The sequence below is a fragment of the Oxyura jamaicensis genome, chromosome 6 (assembly GCF_011077185.1).
Source record: "Oxyura jamaicensis isolate SHBP4307 breed ruddy duck chromosome 6, BPBGC_Ojam_1.0, whole genome shotgun sequence".
Lineage (NCBI taxonomy): Eukaryota > Metazoa > Chordata > Aves > Anseriformes > Anatidae > Oxyura > Oxyura jamaicensis.
In genome coordinates, this window is record NC_048898.1 from 24,093,495 (window position 1) to 24,110,552 (window position 17,058).

At 42.6% G+C, this 17,058-nt stretch overlaps 1 protein-coding gene across 2 annotated transcripts in view; it reads left to right on the forward strand.

Moving 5' to 3' along the window:
• SORCS3 (sortilin related VPS10 domain containing receptor 3) overlaps positions 1-17,058 on the forward strand; it is a 280,892-nt gene that overhangs the window by 143,928 nt on the left and 119,906 nt on the right. For both annotated transcript variants that reach the window (XM_035330191.1, XM_035330192.1), the window contains exon 4: positions 3,022-3,180. In XM_035330191.1, the coding sequence (XP_035186082.1) occupies positions 3,022-3,180 (159 nt within the window). The remainder of the gene's footprint in view (positions 1-3,021; positions 3,181-17,058) is intronic.

Here is a 17,058-nt window from a genome sequence, read left to right on the forward strand (position 1 = left end):
ACATGGGTATACTTGGGGGGACAAAATGCCTTTGAAGTCTAAGTCACCAGTGATAGAAAAATATCTTAAAATACCAGAGAGATCTTTCTTCTCTGGAGCAAAATAAAATACATATTTTGATCTGTATAGGTAGAAGAAAAGTATCAAACTTCCAGGTGGTGGCCTTGAGGACCTGTTTTTAAGATGTATTCCCATGCAGTTGGTCTCCTGTGGGGATGCTTCCCGTTGCCCACGCCGTGCGGCAGAGCACGGTGCAGTGCACTCTTCAGGCCTTGCAGCGTGGTTTGCTGTGGGAACAGGTGGGGATTGCACTGTGAGGCTGGTAAGGAGTCTTTGCGAGACGTGTTGAAGGAGCTGTGAGCTCAGGCTGGATTCATACAGGTGGTTTCACCATAGGAACAACATTCAGCTCTAATTTTAAAGGCCCTTTCCATTTCTTAATGGAAAGGATCAGAAACAATTTGTAGTATTTGTATATTTGTATATTTGTATTTCGATCAGGCCCAGTCAGCATGGGTTTATGAAGGGCAGGTCCTGCTTGACGAACCTGATCTCCTTCTATGACAAAGTGACGCGCTGGGTGGATGAGGGAAAGGCTGTGGATGTGGTCTACCTTGACTTCAGCAAGGCTTTTGACACCGTCTCCCACAGCATTCTCCTCAAGAAACTGGCTGCTCTTGGCTTGGACTGGTGCACGCTTCGTTGGGTTAGAAACTGGCTGGATAGCCGGGCCCAAAGAGTCGTGGTAAATGGAGTCAAATCCAGTTGGAGGCTGGTCACTAGTGGCGTTCCCCAGGGCTCGGTGCTGGGGCCGGTCCTCTTCAATATCTTCACTGATGATCTGGATGAGGGCATTGAGTGCACCCTCAGTAAGTTTGCAGATGACACCAAATTAGGTACGTGTGTCGATCTGCTCGAGGGTAGGAAGGCTCTGCAGGAGGATCTGGATAGGCTGGACCGATGGGCCGAGGTCAACTGCATGAAGTTCAACAAGGCCAAGTGCCGGGTCCTGCACCTGGGGCGCAATAACCCCAAGCAGAGCTACAGGCTGGGAGGTGAGTGGTTGGAGAGCTGCCAGGCAGAGAAGGACCTGGGAGTGATGGTTGATAGTTGGCTGAATATGAGCCAGCAGTGTGCTCAGGTGGCCAAGAAGGCCAACAGCATCCTGGCCTGTATAAGAAACAGTGTGGCCAGCAGGGCCAGGGAGGTGATCGTCCCCCTGTACTCGGCTCTGGTGAGGCCGCACCTCGAGTACTGTGTTCAGTTTTGGGCCCCTCGCTACAAGAAGGACATTGAGGTGCTTGAGCGAGTCCAAAGAAGGGCGACGAAGCTGGTGAGGGGCCTGGAGAACAAGTCCTACGAGGAGCGGCTGAGGGAGCTGGGCTTGTTCAGCCTGGAGAAAAGGAGGCTCACGGGTGAACTTATCGCTCTCTACAGGTACCTCAAGGGAGGCTGTAGCGAGGTGGGGGTTGGTCTGTTCTCCCACGTGCCTGGTGACAGGACGAGGGGGAATGGGCTTAAGTTGCGCCAGGGGAGTTTTAGGTTGGATGTTAGGAAGAACTTCTTTACCGAAAGGGTTGTTAGACACTGGAACGGGCTGCCCAGGGAAGTGGTGGAGTCACCATCCCTGGAGGTCTTTAAAAGATGTTTAGATGTAGAGCGTAGGGATATGGTTTAGTGGGGACTGTTAGTGTTAGGTCAGAGGTTGGACTTGATGATCTTGAGGTCTCTTCCAACCTAGAAAATTCTGTGATTCTGTGATTATATTCACTTTCCCTTGTTAATGTAGTACTTAAGATTAAAAATGTTTTTTTTTCCTCTTTTTTTTTTTTTTTTTTTTTTTTTTTCTTGATCAGGGTCTAATATACCAAGGGTTTTACCACTCCTTTTAACTGATTTTCTGTAATTAAATAGCTGCTGTCAAAATTAATATTTCTCCCTATCATAATCTGGAGGTTGGAGCTCTGTGGAGCCGGATAAGAAAAGTTTACTTGGACATGCAAATGTAACAGAACTGCCCGGAATTGCAGTTAGCTGATCATTTCACAGCTAAAAAAGGCAGCTCCTGGATGTGTTCTGCTGTTGAAAGGCAGTTTCTATATTTGTTTCAGCTAGTGTATCAATAACCTGCTGTGTTTAGCACAGCTCTAATTTATTTCCCACTGTTTGCCTTTATTTTATGGTGTTGGCATTTGCTTTAATGTGATGTCGTTTTCTCCAGATGTTAATAAGACGGTGTTAATGTTTCCACAACATTTTTCTTGATAACATTTACATAGAGCATGGCACCTGATAAAGTGGAATCAACCCATTCTAAAATATGGCTAATAATTTTCTAATTAAAATCGGAGGCACAAAAGCATTTTCCTCCCTGTACAAATTGAGGTCAAACGCTTTCCTGTGCTTGGGGAAAATTATATGTTGGTTGAGTGAATGACTATCTCCTACTGTATAGGTTGGGAGCATAATGTATGAGATCATGTATCAGTGTTTGCACATACACATGTGGACTAATTTCAGGTGCCAGCAGCTGACCCACGTAGGCATTCTGTTTCCAGTGAGCGGAAGCTCTCATTCATCGCTCTGCAATCTGCCAGATAATGAGCTTGAAATCTCCGGAGCGCCCTGTTGTGTGCTTCTGGAGAGAGATTTCCCTGTTTGTGGAGGGAGGTGATAAACTGGAAAACACGAGGAAAAGCCTGATGTGGCACTCTGAAATTGCTCTATCCAACCAAAATCAGCTTGCATATCAACATAACATTTTTCATTACTGTTGGGCTTTCTGAATTTATTTGGACAAAAATAAATTGAAATTAAAGAATCACTGAATGAATCAATAAACAGAAAAGAAACCAAATGCTAAAAACTACAAACTATTTGGGAAATCTTATGGGCCATTAATACTGTTGAACAATGTTCTGATTATGTCCAACAGGAACCAGTGCTGTATGATCTCACTTTTAAATGAAGTTCAATTTTACTTTTCCATTAACACTGAATTCCCTCTATTTTCCCATTTAGATCATGCTTCTTAGTGATCCAGAGATCGAGAGCAGCGTTCTCATCAGCTCTGATGAAGGGGCTACGTACCAGAAGTACCGTCTGAACTTCTACATCCAGAGTCTGCTCTTCCACCCCAAGCAGGAGGAGTGGATCTTGGCCTACAGTCTGGATCAAAAGGTGAGCAATTGATTTCTATATTAACGGTTCTTGAGCCAGGTGTTCAAAGGGATAGTGTCTAGAACCATGTGCTTCCAGAGATGGTGAAGAAATTATGGTGTGCTTTGCTACTCTCAGCTTGCAGTTTTAGGTGTGTTCAAAATCCATCTGGTGACAGAGCAAGCTGACTGGAGGGAGTGGACTTGTCAGCCATGGACAGTGATCATGATGGGTATGGAAATGTCAGTAGCAGTGATGGTACGAAAAAAGAAAAGAATATGACATTTGACATGACGTGGAGCTGCTCTAAAAAATCTGATTTGTAGGTCTTAGTGACAGCTGAGCTGTCTCTGAGCACTGAGACGGAGTCAGTTCAGAACAGCTGGCTGTTGTGCATGAAGGGATACTCGTTCTGCTTGCCAGCTGAAGCTGGTTAGTCTGGAAATCAGTGATCAGCAACAGATGAAGGATTCTGCTGTGCCACTCCTTAAGTCACTTTGCAGTGCTTTTGTTAGTGAGACAACTCTTAAGTCTGCTGCTTTGTCCTTAACAAGTCTGCTCTTATGTAGCACTCATCTGTCTTGAAAGACACTGAGAATGGTAGAGAATGACTTGTAAATCAGGCTATGGAGTGTGCGCTCCACCTCTGGAACAGTGGTCCCCACTTCAGCACAAAGCTAAGACATAGACCGGATTATCGAGTTACAAATTTTAGAAGCCTTAAAGCTTTTCAAGCTTTTCTCTTTCCTCTCTTCCATTTCTGTCATCTGTAGGCAGTGGAAAGTAGAAATGTGCTGAAGAGACACTTTAAGTTTTTTTGATTAATCTGTCAAGTGTGTGTGTGTATTCTGGGTTGGACTTTCAATTCCTACAGTTATTTGGGAGGTTTTTTAAAATAGGCAGTCTCACATCCCTGCTGTAGGACAATACTCCAAAAATTTCATGCCTCTTGTATTTTATGGCATTTCCTATGAAAGGCTACTACAAATCTTTACCCAAGTAGTTATTGAGAGTACAATCGAATAATCTACTACCGCTGTACTTCCTGATGTAACCTTTCCATCCCCTGGTAAATAGAATGCTATGGCAGGCACCAGGTGGTTTGCTGCTGTGCTACTGATGATGCTTGAGTGACATTTGCAAGCACAAAGCTATTGTAAATAAACTCCTTTCATAGTACCAAATACTTACTGCAAGAAGGAGTTAGTCAAATGTCAAATAGTTTTGTGCACTCAGATGTTCATTGTAACAGGGATTTTGAAGGAAGCTAGAAAGACCAATCTATTTGTTTGATGTCATGGAATTGTTTGATGCCACTTTTAAACAGGAGATTAAAAAACTAAAAATGGTACTGGTGTTCGTACAAAGACAGCCCTGAAAGAAACAGACATCTGGTGAGGTACACATGGATGTGAGAAGCCAGATATGACATGCTGAGTTTGTGTGTGCAAAGAGGTCCAGCTGTAGCGAATGTGAAGTGTCTGCTCATGAGTTGGAGCGCTATAGTTCTATTTCCAGTGCTTTGTGGCCTTTTTATGACATGTTAGCCACTGGAAAGAGAAATCAAATACAAAGCATGCACATCCACTAGCATGTGAGGTGTTAATTATGTTCCCCTGGTCCAACACTGTGGTAATGGCTCAGGAGTATTTTCACTTCCACTCCTCCCAACTAATGATATCTGGAGAATGTAGCCCACTTCTACTGTTCTCATCTGCTCAGAAGGGAGCCAAGGAAAATGAAATGCAAATTAGAAACTCCCTGAGGATGCTTGCCTTTTATCCCAGGAAATGAACATATTTATCTACAGTGTAAGAGCACAGAGGAGGCAAAGGTGGTCTGCTGCTTGTTGGTCAAATGGAAATGAAGCAATGGGAACTTCAGACTTCACATTTTTGTCTGTCTTTGTATTCAAAACCCACTCATGATGCTTTTCCTCAGTGTTCAGAAAGATGATGTCAAGTGCAGTCTTGACGCCGATCTTTGAGAACAGCCATGGAGGCAGTGCTTTTCTCAGTTGAAGTGTTTGCTTAATGTAACCCCAGGTATAAGCCTGCATCTTGGCTTAGAAGGAACTGTAACAGAATTGTCACCCTTACTCAGATCATGCAGCTTTACTGCAGTTACAGAGTTACAGTTGATATTGGGATATGGACAGCGCTGTTAGAGTGCAAAGGCAGTTCTACAGGTTGTGACAGTGATTACTGTGTGAAGACTCCAGACTGAAGTTATCTGAGAGGCCACTGTAAAACGTTCCAGTCTGCCTGGAGATGAGTACTGCCACAGGTGAGTGGGAACTGGAGGTCAGCCATGGCCTTCTGCTAGGTGGGTGTTAGACCAATGAAAAGAAGAAAGTGACTTTTAGGCTAAAAACTAAATCTTTAAGTAGCTCTGTCAAGGTGTTGTGCATCTCCATAAGGTGATGGTGACTGTGCTGCTGTCTTGATCTTTAGAAGCCAAATCTGGATCTCGTACCTTCCCACACTGCTATGCCATGCCCTCTCTCCTACATATGATAATGGGGTCTTGCCAGTGGCGACATTCACGTCATGTCTCTGCTTCTGAGCAGATGAAAGATATGGGCAGATCCTAAAATATGTGGCCAGAGAGGCTGCAGTAGTGCTCTGCAGATGTGAGAAGACTACCCAAAGAGGCCAAAGGTTGTCAGGGGCTCATTCCCCCATTGCGGCCTGGTTCTTATCTTTCTCTGTCATTTGTTTTTGTGCCCATCTTCCTGTGAGGCAGCATGAAGTTTTATGGCACAGACAGGTGGTGCTGGGTCAACAAGTGCTTGCTTTCTTACTTTGTGTATCCGGGTTGTGGGGTTTCACCTGCTCTGAAACACATCTCTTATTTCAGGGGCAGGCTGTTTCTGAGAACAGTACAGGTACCTTTTGATTTAAGTGTGTGCAAGGGCAGTAAAATACAAAGTTTATGGTTAGCCTGGAACCTTCTGCTGATACTCAACTACAGATAGTATGACCACGAAGGTGCTGGTGAAAGTCAGTGAACAGCAGGAAACCATAATCCTCTACCTCTCTAAGCTTTGAAAGCGTGTGTGACCTTTAAGGTCTGTTTGTAATGTTTATTTTGGTGACGGATTTAAACATGCAAATAAATCTGAAAACAAATCAAATGCATACAATTTGATTCCCAACAGTAGGAACTAATAAAGGAAGATCTAATACGTCCTCTCACGAATGTGTAAACAAACTTGTAAATTCCATTTCACTTTGCAGATTAAAAATAGGTTTCAGGTTAATATTTATTTTATTTTTATTTTAGCTTAAAATAATATGGTGTTGCAAGCAAGCAGTGGTCAACCTGGAAATTCAATGGAATGAATCTGAAAATGCATTTCACCTCCTAGTATGTTGTTACGTACAATGAAATAATACATATAATGAAAAATCAACAGCTAGCACTCTACTAAAAATCTACAGGTTGCTGCCTAGATCAGAAGGTTTTTAAATTGTTCTGTGTATAAAAATAGAAAACAATGCTTTTGTGTGAAATAAAATTACTCAATATTTTGGACCTTTCTGCTAGAAAATTTTCCTGATGTATCTCGCCTACAGTTCCACTGCAGTAATTCAAACCTCTTTGAATTCAAACCTCTTTGAAATCAGCTTTATGTTCTAAGCAGACCTTCCTATTCCTACTGAACTTTTATACACTGGATGACAATATTAGGCTATTTTTCTAGTTGATTTAAAAAAACAAACAACAACAACAACAACAAAAAACCCTACATCTTGAATTCAGTCCTCTAGTACACTTACTAGTCCCTTCTAAATCAGTGTTCTCAGCCAGTGTAGGTGTATTCACTGTCAGTAAGTGGGATAATAGAGAACTTTGAGACCCTTGTGGAGCCACAATCAATACATGTCCTCTGCAGTTTGACCACGGCCAAGCCATAACAGCTTCTGGGATATGCTGTCATGTTGTTGTTTGTTTTTTTAACCCACCGAACAGCTGCTTCCTACAGTCTTCTTAACTTGCTTAGGAGAATGCCCTGGAACCTCAGAACATGTGTATGTATCTGTGATTTATAAGGCTTTTCTTCCCTTTCCTGAGCAAGTGATGCCTGTCTGCGCTAATGTTCTAGTTGTGAATTTTCCCAGCAAGTCACAGTTATGCCACTATTATGTGTGGTTTTGATCATAAGTTTATGCTTGCAACTTCTCCTGCTGGTGCTCTCTTTTACTCTCTGCCTTGATGTTCAAGCACAGCAGATGCTCTCTGCAGAGTGACTTATTGATCTTTTTACCTTTTCTTCTGTAATGTTCTTGCAAATAATCCTACTCCCTTAGCTTATTCATTACACAGATCTGTGTTTTTACCTATGCTCAGACTTCTGCCAATCTCACATGAACCTGGTTTAAAAGTCAAGCCAGGTCTCAGTGAAATCTTATGTCCAAAAATGAGTTTCGTTTTCTTTAAGAGGTGTAGTGCCATACCCATCTTGGATATGTTCCCAAAGCTTTGTGTGTGTCTGCTTTATTGATAAAATAGTGCAACCTGATGTGTGCATGGGTCAGTTCTGTTAATGGCAGCCTGTGGCCCTTGGCAGAAAGTGGGCACTGTGTAACCGTTATGGCCAGTTTTTCTGTGAGTCAGGCTTGGTCTCACCAGTAGTGTCTGTGTTGACCCATATATATATATGTCAATACAAAGGGAAAATGGGATTTCATCCTCAAATTTTCATGTTTTTGCAGAAAAGTATGTAGCTAGTCATTTTAAATTATCCTTGTATCAAAGCGCGATGGAAAGGGGGATATGTGAGAAAAGGTTGGTAATCACTTTTCGATGGCATTGAACACTGCTTTATGGATTGGTGTGGAAGCTCAGAGTCCATCAGTCTAGATGTGAGCTATAGTTTTCATTGCTAACATTCATGGTGGCTGAGGATGAAGACCTTCAAGTGGCCGCATTTGGTCCTGAATCCAGCCACTCCTTTACCTAGCTTTTTAAGAACTTGGAACACCCAGATTGTCTTTCTGAATCATCTCCTGATGAAAAGCAGTCATGCTAATATTTCTCATCCTAGTATTTCAAGTGCTTCCTAATTTGTCTCACCTATTCAAGGAACCAATTATTTCTCAATAGCCTCAACTTTTCTACCTCACATACCCTTCTGGGGAATGAATCAGTCTGGAGGTGGAAATGGAGGGGAGTTCCCAGCTTCATGGAACTTAATTCAGAATGACTTTGAATCTTCTTTCACAGCAGCATGCACAGCCCTCTTGCATGAATATTTATTTAAAAGAATTTTTTTTAAAAAAAAAAAGAGAGAGAAAAGAGAGAGAAAATACCAGAGAATTAGGAGAGAGATTTAGAGCATTTCAAATCTCTGTTATTAAGAGAAGAAATCTATGCAAAGTGATGCACTTCTCCATGTCTTTTGCAGGCCAAAAGGTGATTGGGAAGAGGTGGGAGACTGAACAGTTCAATACCATACCATCTTAAATTCCTCACCTACATCACTATGAATTTGGGAGAACTGGATAAACAAGGATTTGGCAAGCAATGGCTTCTCTCTCCATAGTGCTTAATCTTCAGGAGGAAGTGAACAAAAGAAGAGGGTGTCTTAATATCACTGAATGAAGTGATAAAATGTGCAAGGTAGCACACAGCTGTATCACCACGTTGCATCTGGTACACAATATCAGGTCTGGCTGGGGAGATGCCCTCAGTGTTGGAGATGTAGCAAGTTATGATCTAAAAAATTAACTGTGATGCATGTCAGAGTCATGACTATCTTGATTAAACACTGCTGAATTTACCAAAGGGAATCACAGATAGCACTGCAACTACGTGAGGAAGGTTTAAGCACCCAGACACACAGAGCTAGAGCCACAAAGGCAGTGCCTTCCTGCTGCCAGGGGAAATGCACCCCTGGAGTTTGAGCCCAGGCTTCCACTACAGCACAGGGCAGCTAAGGTGAGTGTGTGTGTGTTGTTTGGTTTTGGTTTTGCCAGTGCCCAGTTGGGTAGGGAGCTGCCAAAGAAATCCAGTGGGACTTGCTGAGAGGAGGGCAAACCTGGATTCATGTTATTCCTGAAATTTAGACATCTTCTTCCAGGCAGTCATCCATCTTGCCCTGCAAATCTTAGTGGGAAGCCATTTTGTGGAGTCATATAAGGAAATTAAGTCAAAATTTATACACACACAGAAAATAAGATGGTTTATCTCCTCTTTCCCTGTCACAGTAGGTCAGTGAGCTGGGACATTGAGAGCCCTCAATCCTTCTGAAGGACACCCTTGGCCCCTGTGTCTCGGGGTGCCTGTGCTGCAGGGTTTTGAGCTTCACTCCCCCTCCACCTGCTCTGCTCAGCTTCACTAGCACAGCGTCTTGGGAGTTGTATTCTCCTTTATTTCTAGTAAGTGCTCCAACCCCTGGTCTTCAGTTATTTATTTACTTATTTTTATTTTTTTCTTTGCCTCATAAAAATTTAGGTGTGTAGAGACTTCAGGGTTGTGTTCAGGTGAGAAGCTGGAGATCCTAGTGCTGGACTTTACATTTCTACGACAATGGTTTCGCGATGTGGCTGTGCTGAGATTAAGCTGTGTGTGCTGCTGCATGTCCAAACTCAGATGCGACTCTAGCTCAGGCCTTCAGGTTTTCTTTCCTCAGGAACTGAGGTGTGGAGATGATGAGAAAAGGTGGGCTGGTGACTGCCCCATGTGGCATTTTGATATAAATCAGCAGGCGCTGACAACTGTCACCTGGTCCTCAGCAGCAGTCCTGGTCCTGAAATTTAGATGTAAGTGTAGTTGTCAGGGTGAGAACAACCTCTCCTTTTATCGGCGGTGACTCAAGACCGAACCTCTTGGGTAAAACTCAGCTTTTCTTAGCAAGTTGTGAACATTATATTTAACAAGGAAAAAAATCTCTTTCTGCTCCCGCATGAACCCTTGGTAGAATCACCATTTTGCTGTATGAGGTGAGAGAGCACACTGGTGCTAATTTCTCAGCTTGGCTCATTGACATCTGAAGAGCACGACGGCTGTGGCTCCAGTGCTATGACTGCAGTACTCAGCGCTCCAATTTATTTTGTGCCCATCACATTGGCATTTGAGCCCCCTGTGGCATGAAGCTGGAGACACACCTACTGCATTCTTCTTTTCACCCAGAAGAGAAAGAATTGAGGAAGCTGCCATAACCACAGTTACTTCTAGAGGCCTATCACACTGAGGAATGAAATAATGTATGTTGCTGTGCTGTAAAGGAACACTTAGTGTTTCATGTTTAACACAAATCTCGTTACAGTAACTGCTCTTAGAAATTCCTATTGCACTGACTGATCCGTTGTATTACACATTCATAGTAAAGCAATCCCTGCCCCAGAGAGCCTGCAATTAAACGTAAAGCTGACAGACAAAGCATTGTCCCCAGAGAGTCGATAGTGTATTCAGGCACAGGTCATTAAAGTGTTTCATTGCCTAACTACCACCAAGGGCTGTAACAAAGTCAGAAACTGAATCCAGATTGAGTCCTGTTCCCATGACTTAACCACAAATACGCCTTTCATCTCTCTGCCTTTTGAATGCTCTTCTGAGAACATCGGGTTCTACAAACACATCATGTGTCCTTTGCTGGACAAGCCACCTGCCAGAAGCTCTCCTAGGCAGGCAGAACTCCATCAAACAGATAAACTGAAATGTTAGTCAAGTTGGATTTTTTTTTAAATTTTTTTTTAGGTACTAAACCCTTGAGATTGGGAATATTTAAAAGCAATTTATGGAAGTTTCTTCTTCAGTATGGTAATGAACTGAAGAATCGAAATCACTTAACTTCATTTACAAATCATGAATATGTATCAGTGCCTTTAAATGCACGGACGACTAAAACAGATATAGTGTTTGTTCAATTCATTAGAAGGAAGACAATTTATCAGGAGTTTTTTTTCCACTCTTAAACTAAAGCTATATGCAAATATAGGGAAATCAAGACCTTGTGCTAATTCTACTGCATGATGAATATTTTTATAATCCTAATTAGAACCAGTCATTTAGTTCAGCAATTTCCCCCAATCTAGCCAATTTGAAATTAAAATAGATGCCTTGATTACAAAACTCATTAGCAAAGAAGCACCCTTTTTGCTAACCAGTTCATTTGGAATGCACAAACTGAATGAAGTGAGGAGCACTTGTGTTGTCAATTGCCATAAGTGAAGTGAGCCTTAATTGTTAGCATTGTGAAGTATTTGTATTGCTGCATGTTTCATTGCAGTATAATATATCATTCATTAAATGTAACAAAAGCAGTTTTTAAATGATTTAATTAAGTGTTGTTGGTGCACCAGGTAATTTTTATGAAGTCAAATGTCACTATTGTTTGCGTTTGAAGTATTGATGGGCATTACTGTTGGAAAGAAGACTTATGACTCTGCATTTATCATTCTGATTATGGTAAGCCTGGCAGTTTTAATAGGAGATGAGAAATTAAATTATGCAGCATTGGCTCCACTTCAGAAATGCCCAATGAATTTTGTCCTAGCAAAATAGTGAACTTTGGGCTTGTGATGATTTGTGGTGGCAAAAAGAAAGTAACTGCTTCTGAAACTTGATTTAGCTAGAACAGGCTTTCCTATTGCTTTTTATTTATGTTATAGATACTTCATGAACAGGTTTTACTTTGAGGAGGAAAATATAGAGATAAATGGAGTGAGACATTCAATGCTTAAATGTACTCTGCTGCTGAAGAAACCTGGTTTATTGTATAAGAGAGCAAAGATCCAGTGTTTTATTCCTGGGCCATGCTAAATCATGGCTGTACATTGATTTTTATCTGGAGCCTAAGTGTGGCAAAGGGTGGTTATAAATATAGAAAATAGAAATAAATATGAGGTAATGGAGAAGGTAGAAGAATAAGAACACTGGAGGACACAATTTATTTTTACCTCACTGCAGAGATCTGAAAGGTAGCAATGTACACCTGAATTGGATGACTAGGCTGCAATAGTAGTTGGTGGTCTACTGGATGATGTTGATTGACTTCTGGGACTAAATGTAGGTAACTATTGTAGAGTGAGGTAGCTTGGGCTAAGCAGGGCTTACTAGGGTTCAACTGACTGTCACGGAAGTAACTCACATTGCTGAGATGTAAATATTTGCCTTATAGATACCCGAGATTAAGGGCTGTGAGATCAACCCTTATGTCTAAGTTTGTGGAAAATGGGTTACATGGGAACATGCTTCCAATGTGATCAAAGCAACAAGAAGTATTAAGTTTCCCTGTTCCTGCTATCACACCTATGACCTATATTGATCTCCTGCCCTGGAGGAGGGAGCAAAGTAAAGATGGAATTCCAAGTCTTTTGTTGTTCTGTGTTGGGATTCATTTGTGTAGATGTGAGTTACCTACTAGGCTGCTTCAGCGGAGTTAGATGAATCCAGGAGGGTTTCCCTGACCTTTCTTTTCACCTTTTATTTCTTCTTCTCTCTCTCTTTTTTTTTTTTTTTTTTTTTTTCCCTTCCTTTTTCTTTGCCTTCCGCATCACATTTCAAAACTCTGTCTCAGTTTTTGCCTGGCCTGATGGCACCATGAGGTTTCCTCTGTAACCTGTTGAGCAGAATTACAGATGATATTAATTCCAGCTGCAGAAAAAAAGCACAATTTGGCTGTTGACTCCACTCAAATGTTTGCTGATGTTGACCATGGAAAGCTTCAGTCTAGTGTCCTTTTCCATCACTGAATTGATTCAATGTGGTGCTTGAGTTTAGAAATGTCATTGACTTTTCCAGGCCAAGGAACAACAGGATTAATTTTACCAAAAATACTACAGATGAAGTAATAGAAAGGAGCTTGTGACAGTGAATGTAGACTTGCATGAATTGTCATCAGAAGTTCACTTTGAATATCACTACCTATAAAATACAGAATTTAGTAGGAAAAAAAAAGGTAACCCTGACCTCAGAGCAGCAGCAAAATGCTTTAGCCTGAACCCACCTTTAAGATTTTGCATAAGTGCTTTTCTGGATTAAGGCCAGAAAATGTGAGGACCTTTCCAAATTAGGGTGTAAAGTGGTTATACAGACAGGCTTTCACTATTACAAAGAGCCTGCAAAGACATACAAGTAATGTGGGCACAAGGGCTTTTAGTGCAGGGATTTTAAGTAGTTTCACTGTCTTGGATTTTGCTATTATCTCATGTTTCTGTAACAGTTTAGGACATAAAAGCTGTAGCCTGGGGGTAGATGTGTCTGCCAGCGACTGAATGTATGACCGTAGGCATGTAGAACTGAATACAGAGGGATACCATCTAATTCCCTCTGACCAAGAGTACTTTCTGCAAGGTGGCAGTTGAAAAGCTGTTATCTTTTGTTAACCACAAAGGGTCGTGTGCTACCCAGAAGGATCAAGGACCCAGCAGCTCCCGTTACCGTTAGTGATTCAGATGGCTGAGAACTGTTGGAAATCCGCCCGACGGGGACTGTTCTTTCTGTCTGGGTAATGGGGGCGTTAATTTGTATTTGCACATTGCCCTGACAATGCAAGATCTCCCTGTTTGGAAGTGTTGCACATGAAGATGGCAGGGGGCCACTTAGTAAGACGGTAACTTTCATCTGTAATGTCATTGGAGATGGGTGGCAGGGATGAGGCAGCCAGCTGGATGGATGATGCTGAGGGGAGAAGGTGCTGTCCTCGCCCACCATGCCTGCACCTGCCTGTTTGCTGCATCATCGGTGACCAAGAGCTGGGGCAGTCTGTTGGGGTGTATATCTGAGCGCCAGAGCAGGAACTTGCAGCTAGGAGTGGGAATAGCAGGCTGCCCATTGCTCTCACTTCTGTCTCTAACAGGGAGGTGTTTCAGCTTCCTGGTAGCAAAAGCTGAACCCTCGGCATGTTTGCATAACCTGGAAACCATATTAGTACTTGTGAAAAGGGCTTGGTGAACTGTCCGGGGATGGGAACCTTTAGGAGGTGTGCAGTCCTGAGCCCAGTGCAGAGCTTTGGCTGTAGCTGGCAGTGCTGAGGACCAAAGTCCTTGTCACCGCATTACCTCTAGCTGCTGTCATACCTGTGCTTTCAGTTGCAATGGATTTGGCCATCAAATCCTACAAGGTGGCCTTAGACCACACAGAGGTCTCTATTTCATTTGAGGGTCTTGATATGATGGTAGTTTCTTTATAGTGCTTTTCTGCTGGGCATACCAGGATCTTCTCCAAGTCTTTTTTATACAGCTGAGAGGTGCATATCTGAGAGCCAACAACAGAGAAAAAAGTTCACAGGAAGGAGCTGACATTTCCTCCCCACCACTCTACTGTGAAGCACAGCTGGATTTAGTAAACCCCAGGATGCCCTGGTGACTGTTGTAGACGTTAGTAGTTCCCTTCATGCCATGGAGGAATCATCTGGTTTACACAGGTGTTAGCACCGTCCTGTCCTGGTCATGTTACCAACCACTGTCAGCGGAAAAGTATTTTAATGGCTCAGGAGTCACAGCTTTATCATTGCCAATGCACAGGCAGAGGGGACAAGGCAGTGAGAGAGGCTGGAGAGAAACTGAGGCACAGAAAGTTGAAGTGAGTTGTGCAAGGTTAGCCACTAACGAGTGGCAGAGCTGCAAAGTTACCCAGACCTCTGAACTCATATTCTGTTTTCCTTTCCACTGCCATCCGTGGTCCTGCAGAAGTGTTACAGGAGTTCCTCTCTTTGCAACCTCATTTCTGCCCAGGCCTCAGACTGTGGCAGGATTTCCAGACAGCTGGGGTAAGAGCTCAGCGTGGGAATTTCATGCTGGCAGATGCTGTAATTGCAAATGGCCCACAGGGCAGCGAGGGCACTTTGTTTATGTTGTAGCACAGCAGTGTACTCAAAAGCTCACACGTTTTGTTTCAAATAATGTAGTAGCTATTGTGTGAAGCAGATTTCTGTAATACTGGAAGGTTGCACGTGGCCCTGGTTCTGTTTCAGATTGCCCCTTGCAAATAGGTTTCTCTGTTTCTCTTCTCTCCTTTGTGAATCACTCCAAACCGTCCCTGCCTCCAGTGCTTGTTTCAGCAGGCAAATGGACCATGTCCTGATCTAATAGCACACCTCAGCTGGTTTACAAAAGACGTGTGCAGCCACATATGTAGCAGCTGAAATTGAATGTGGGTCCACCGATTTTATCAGGGAAATGCTGATTTACATCACTGGAGGATTTGGCCTGAAAACTTTTATGGTATTCTGCTCCCTCGAGAAAACAAGATAAATGTAGTTTACTCCTTCCAGTGTACAGTATTTTTTCCCCCCAAACTGCCTGCTGAGAGATACAGAGTCCCTGGTGGGCTCATCCGCCTGTGGGTAAGCTATTGCTTATGCAGAGGTGACTGTTTGTTTCCATTGCTCAGGCTTGATATATGAAAATTCACCTCTGCTGTGTTTTTTTTATTCTCTCCTTCTGATAGGATCTGCATGTAACCAGTGTTATTCTGGAGAATAAACTTGCTGGAGGCACAGCCTGAAGCCTTTTGACCCTCAGTAGGCAGGGATGTTTCTAAAGCTCGATGGTAATGTAGTGTGGGTATCAGCTTTTCATGCTCATTGCCTCAGTGGTTAAAAAGGAGGCCAATGCATGGATTTTCTGGTCTAACACCTCAGGAATACCAGTCCCAGGGTTTTAAATAATGAATTAGTCTTTTCAAAGTCATGAATTTGGCAGAAAAAAAAAGACTAAGAAGGTGTTTGAGTAATTTCAGTTGTTCTTTCATGTTTCTCCTGATGCTTCTGTGACTGAGGACAGGTTGGGAATTGTGTTTTTCAAATGCTTCTTCAATAGAGCTCTGTCTTTAAAGAAAGCACAACAACAAAAGCAAGCAAGCAAAAAAGGCCAAGATTTTCGTAATCTGATTCCAGCACTGTTCTGCTGTGGTCCATTTACCCTTCCATGAGAGATCTTTATTCATCATTGCAAATGCTGTCTGTCTTCAGTTGCATTTGGTCTGTATTTGAGCCTGGTTTTCCATGTAGGTTGTCTGGAACAAGACTGGAGGGCTCGTGTGCATGCAGTAGAAGCCCCACAACAGTTGTGTGGCAGTTACAAAATGTTCTTCCAGTATAATAAAATTCTTCAGGTTTGCGTTCAATTGATTTTTATAGGACCACGGGTGGCTATAAAACGAAAGTTAGGGCATGATGCAGTCATATTTTGGTACTTCCGAAGTGCTGTAGGTATGATAAAAGGAGGAGCCGAGGGACCAAAATGAGGGACAATATTTTTGAGAAAGGGACGATTGGAAAAAGAAAAAACAAAACAACAGAACCACAACCAAAACAACAAACAAACAACGAACTCAAATCTTTATAGAAAATTTCTGGGATTCTTTAGAGTAAAGGAAGAAAATCTGATTCTTCCCACAGCCTCCTACCTTGGGCAGCTCATTTCTGCCAGAGGCTCAGTAATCATAAACCATCTGAATTTGGTAGCATTTTATACTTGCAGTGTTCGAGAGATAACAGCACGTACAAATAAAGTGTTAGCAGAATACACTGTACCCAAGGGGACTTGGCTGCCGTATAATAGGAGCACGATAGTGTCATCAAAAGTTTTGCTGCCAAATCAAGACTGTAGTTTTGTCCTCTTGCAGACAACAGCTCTTGCTTCAGGCCAGTTGCTTTCCTCGGATCGTGGTGCAAGTCCACGAGTGTTATGCATGCAGACCCAGCGGCACCGGTGTGACAAACCGGAGAGAGGTTCTGCTGCAAAATTGAGTCTGATGTTCCCTATCCTGATGACTTGTGTTTTTCTTTAGCGACAGCATGGAGAAGGCTGCTTTATTTTTCTCTGCAGTCTTCCTTTATCCTAAGAATTGCGCTGTGCCATCGCTGTGAGCGTTGGTTTCCTTCAGGAATTAATGTTGTTTTGTATCGATTGACTTGTAGGCTATTGTTGGCTTGGATCAGGTTTG